This window comes from Arachis hypogaea, chromosome 15 (genome assembly GCF_003086295.3).
Source record: "Arachis hypogaea cultivar Tifrunner chromosome 15, arahy.Tifrunner.gnm2.J5K5, whole genome shotgun sequence".
Lineage (NCBI taxonomy): Eukaryota > Viridiplantae > Streptophyta > Magnoliopsida > Fabales > Fabaceae > Arachis > Arachis hypogaea.
In genome coordinates, this window is record NC_092050.1 from 73,018,577 (window position 1) to 73,023,781 (window position 5,205).

General features: G+C 33.9%; 1 protein-coding gene across 8 annotated transcripts; it reads right to left on the minus strand.

Moving 5' to 3' along the window:
* Positions 1–413: 413 nt before the first annotated feature.
* On the minus strand, positions 414–3,344 carry LOC112750317 (uncharacterized). 8 transcript variants are annotated; one of them, XR_011872017.1, is made up of 6 exons: positions 3,015–3,344; positions 2,813–2,908; positions 2,459–2,677; positions 1,974–2,070; positions 1,200–1,905; positions 414–1,123 (listed from the first exon to the last, which is right to left on the minus strand). XR_011872017.1 is itself a non-coding variant. In XM_072216357.1 (6 exons), exons 1-6 carry the CDS (start codon positions 3,282–3,284, stop codon positions 930–932), a joined length of 936 nt encoding a protein of 311 aa, XP_072072458.1. In that variant the 5' UTR covers positions 3,285–3,335; the 3' UTR covers positions 414–929. The 8 variants fall into 8 exon arrangements, 6 of the variants coding, with proteins under 6 accessions (XP_072072458.1, XP_072072460.1, XP_072072459.1 ...); XR_011872018.1 differs by having other exon boundaries at positions 414–1,073; positions 3,015–3,333; XM_072216357.1 differs by having other exon boundaries at positions 1,200–1,259; positions 3,015–3,335.
* Between the last annotated feature and the right edge of the window lie 1,861 nt (positions 3,345–5,205).

Below are 5,205 nucleotides of genomic sequence, written 5' to 3' on the forward strand. Positions count from 1 at the left end.
ACTCAATAAAAGATCGAAGGTTTGGGTAGTGAACTGAGAGCCATTGCTTGAAAAATTCAGTTTGTTATTGATGAATATACAAGAGAACTGGAGCACAAACCGTGGAAACCCATGTTTTCATGTGCCAGAGTCGCTTTGTTATTGAACGGAAGTTGGATAGCATTGGGAGAAAGATTCAAGATTCCTCAAGAAGGATAAAGAAATGGTTTAGTGAAGTTTCAGACCGGAGCTGACTCGTTCTCTGCTGTTAACAGTTGCAGCAAAACAACTATCTCTTACCGTTAAAGACCAAAAGATCATTGGATTTGATGAGGATATAGAAGTTCAGATGGCTCATTTACATTCAGAAAAACAAATTGTTGCATCATTTCGATCCTGGAATTCGAGATATGTGCAAAACAACACTAGCCAAATTTGTGTTTAACAATGATGCCATTAAAGATGCTTTATAGCAAGAAGAAGAAGATAGGTGGACAACACAACATATTAACCAAGCACGCAAGACTTTGTTGGGGAACAAAAGGTGTCTGTTAGGGACTTGGTATTATGGAATGCTCAAAGTCTCATATCGGGTAGTATAGGATGCTTGATGTAGAACCACTCATCAGCTAGCTTTTAAGGTGTGGTTTCCTACTTTTCTTAGATACTTAACAATGGTATCGGAGCCCGTCGTTGGTGCCATGGACGTCGGCTCAAACTTCCAAGTCTTGGATGAAATGAAAAAAATAAGTGTTGAAACCTATATTATGCTGTAAATGACGCAAAATAAGTGTCTCCTCCACCTCACTATTTTGAAACTGGAAAAACTTGATACGAAACATACTTCATGGTATAACTTCAGAAATTTGTGCTTGGTATAGATGTTGAGGAAGAGGAAGATTCAGTCCCTGATCGAAGCCATGTAGCCGGGCAGGTTGTGCCTTTCAGTGCTACTTGTATGCTATTCCATATATATGGGGGTTTATAAATGAAGCGTTAGACACAAATGCTGTCTTGAACTCAACACTTGAAAATCCAGCTTTGTATATGCTGTTTCCTGTATCTCTTGAAAGGTGGCACCCATCTGCAAGTATCTGCTGCAGAGGATCAATAAGTCGTTGGAAAATTTTGAGAGTTGTGCCATCTGTAAATCAAAGTTAACTAAAGTTGTTACTAAGCTATTTCGGTTTCCAAAGTGAATTTGGAAGTTGTGTACACACCTTTTGCAGCCACGTGTTCGACAAACACATACTTTCCACCAGGTCGCAACACCCTCTTAACTTCTGCACAGAAAGCGAATTGGCGTTGGGGGATAACCCTTAAGTAACAAGTGTGTCAAGAATCAAGAACCAAAAATTATACAAAAGCTCAACCAGTTGAGTGAAGGACCCTCAATGATCTTTATATCTAGTAATCCAGTTTTTGCGCTAAAGTTCCCTCAAGCATACAACTTGAGACAAGTTCAATAGAATCAGTGACCAATTTCAATTAGTACCAATATCAGTCAGCAGAATTGGCCTTTTTCTTTCTAGCATTATGGTCTAAAGGATGATGAATTTGTGTCTTCAAATACAAGGGAATGCAAACACTAACATCTCAATCACTTTTTACATTCAAAATTTATGTCTTCAATGCAAGGGAATGCAAACACTAACATCTCAATCACTTTTTATATTCAAAACCTTCTAAGAGTTTCCTCTACCTTTCTTGTTTCTTTTTCTTTTCTTAACACAAAAAAAAAAAATCATGCAAAGCCGATAATAAATACTTTCCAAATTTTAGGCCAAACATTCAAAGTTCAAACAATCGTTTTAATGAGAAAATCCAAAATGCAGCTAACGAAGTATAATAATCACACAAGTAAACTAATAAGTACAGTGATGATTGAGTAAATACTCTTCTTTGCTGTAACTTGTAACCTCCTCTCTGCACCAAACAATAAAATCAATATATTTATTTGAGAAAAACACAGAAAGCTCTACAAGTTTCATTACCTTTTAATGCCAAATCAACATCTTTAACAGAACACAATACAAGCGTTCCAACGACTGCATCCACTGAAGCATCACTTAGTGGTATAGCCTCCCCAACCTAAGTAGACTCAACATTAAAGATAAAGTTCAATTAACAAATGCAGAACATAAACTAACATAACTAAACAGAACAAAGCATCAACATCAAGAGTGATGATTAGTTGATTCTTGTAGAAAAATGTGGAAAATTTTCTAAATAAATGGATGAAGTAAATTTACACCTTTTATCAAATGATGAGCATATAGCATTAACATTCAGCTTTGTAACTATATAGGCCATAATTGACACAAACCTAGAAAGCATTTCCATAAATATACTGTTTTGTGCTACTTTACCACAAACTAGTGCCGTTATCTTTTAGTGTATTCCACATTTAATATTCACTCCTTATGAGAACATTCCTCTTAAAGCAGTGCCTATAAGCCGATGAGAGAATGGTACATACAGCTTGAAAAAACTCGAAGTTTGAGAGCAGTAAGCCAGCCAATCTAGCCGAAGACCGAGCATATTTCTCCATCTTCGGGTTAGGATCAATGCCAACAACATGAACATCGGAATCGTTAGCATAATAACTGAGGTTAGGACCTGTTCCAATCCCAACCTCCAAGATTTTAAGAGCCTTCCCCTTCAAGTTACTTAAGACTTGTGACTTGTACTTTGCAACCTTACCACAAAAAAAATAAAATAAAATAAAAAAAAGAAGAAGAGAAATTCCCAAAACTTCAATCCAATTCAACAACAACAGCTTCATAATTCAATTCAATGGTAATTATTAAATGCAAAATGAAGAAATATAAACCTCAGCTTCATAAGACTTAGTAGCTGAATTCATAACCCAAGCATAGAACTCTTCATACCAATCTGGCTTTGGTGGATGAAACTGGTTAAGCACATCCTACAAAAAAGTAAGTTTTTTTTTGGCAATCAAAACAAAAACCTCATCTTTTGACTTCTCTGTTAATTGTTGGGTCAACGGCACAAGTTAAATTGTTAATCGTTACCGCGTAATCGTAATCAGAATCTGAATTATTGGTGGCTCTGGAAGGTTTAATAGGGAAGAGTGTAGTTGCCAATGTTGCAGCTTCAACGAAGTGCCTTCTTCCACAGAAGAGGCACCGCCTTTTTGTGGTGAGTTGGGATGGCGCGGGCGAGTTGACCCGGCTGGACTCATTATTGATGTTGGAGCAGAGATAAGTTTTTGGAGTGCAGGGTACCAAAGAAGAAGAAGAAGAAGAAGGTGTTATAGAAACCGAGAGAGTATGAAAATTCATTTCTTTTGGGAATATAGAGATTAGAGAAGGCAGTGGCTCAACAGTCAACAGTGACTCAGTGAGACTGTTAATAAGACTAGTTGGACCATAGTTGTTAGAACCGAACCGAATTGGTGATCGAACCGGTGAAATTATTGGATTATTGGTTTAACCGATAGATTATTGGTCGAACCGATTAATCCGGTATAATTATGTAAAATTTAATTATTTTTTTTATTATAAGTATTTTTATTTTATTTTTATAAAAATAATTATCATTTTCAAATTTTAATACTTTATTAATTAATTTATATTTATTGTATTATTATATTATTATAAGTAAAAACTTACATACAATTAATTTTCATGTGAAGTTGATATTTAAAAACAGTTAGATAATTTAACAAATTTAACTAAATATCATCTAACGATTTTCAACTATCAACTTCATATGAAGACAACTACATGTGAGTCTTTATTTATTATTATATACTACAAGTATTTATTAAAAAAATAATATTAATAGATATCATGAAAAGAAAAAATAAATTATGATTAATAATTTTTTTAATCTTTTTAATATATATATATATATATATATATATATATATATATATATATATTAATAAAATTTATAGTTAAATAAAATATAATTGATTTAAAAATTAATGACTTTAAAATTAAAATTAATTGAATATAAGTAAATAGAAAATTGCTATATGTATTATAATTTGGATATGTATTAGTAAAAAGCAATGTAGCCTGGTGGTCAGATTGTCTTTCTTGCAACCTTGGAGTGAGCAGTTTGAACCCTATGAGAGCCATTTTGAAAAATTTTTCCAACAACCACACAACTTTGACACTTGGCATACAGGAGCTTATGGAGAGCATGGTGGACTTGCAGAACCCAGATGCATCGTAGCTTCGCCTTCAGTTGGGACTAAACGGTTCGGTTCGGTTCGGTCCGGTTTTCACCGAATTTGGCCGGTTTTAGCCGATTCGTTCCGTTCTCTTCCTTGAACGGTCCTAACCTCGGACCGGACCAGTATAGGGTACGGTTTATCGGTTTTTCGATCAAATCGGCCTGTCCGGTCCAATTTTTACAACTATGAGTTGGACTAAACAGACAACAGTTTTTTTAAATTTGATATAGGAGAGGAGATACAGGATATTCTTGCTTAAAATTTGTTATGGTTTTTCTTGAATCTTTTTAGAATAGTTTTGGTTAAAGTGAGTTAAACCCCAAAATGGTCTTTAAGATTGGCGTCGTGCACTAAAATCATCTTTGAAATTTCAATTGCACTAATTACGTCCCTAAGATTGACAAAAATACACTACATTAGTCCCTGACCATTTTTCATTGACGGCATGATGACATGGCTTGATGACGTGGCATGTTAGTGACACGTGTCACTCCATGATTTGGTCACGTATAATGGTATGATGATGTGTTGACCAATGACACGTATGCTAACGTGGATGGTTGTGACATGTGTCACAATGCTATTTGGCCACATGTCTATTTGTGCCACGTGTCGCAACAGCATTCGTCCACATGTCATCCATTATGTCATCATTATAGATACTCCAAATTAGTCCCTCACTTTGCGTTAAGTGACTCATTTTAATCCCTGAAATTGAATGTCATGCACTAAACTAGTCCCTTCACCAGTTTTTTCTCATTTTTTTAAAAATTTAAAATTTTCAATATTTTAGATGCATTAATTTTAATTCTATTTTTTCACACATCATTAAATACAAGTGCTTTTATTAAAATTTTTAAAATTTTAGTTTTAATTATACAATTTTTTTCTATTATAATTTAACATTGGTAAATTTTGTAATATATAAGTATGTTATTATAAAAAAAGAATTATATAATTGATTAGACACATTTTTTATCAAAAACTAAAATACACATTTTTTTTTGTTCTTATGAAAT

Coding starts and splice junctions, on each gene's coding strand:
- LOC112750317 (XM_025798974.3), bottom strand. CDS start 3,284: ATGAATTTTCATACTCTCTCGGTTTCTATAACACCTTCTTCTTCTTCT. Junction 2,071..2,458: donor ACTTCGAGTTTTTTCAAGCT/GTATGTACCATT, acceptor GAGTCTACTTAG/GTTGGGGAGGCTATACCACT. Junction 1,124..1,199: donor CGAACACGTGGCTGCAAAAG/GTGTGTACACAA, acceptor TTTGATTTACAG/ATGGCACAACTCTCAAAATT.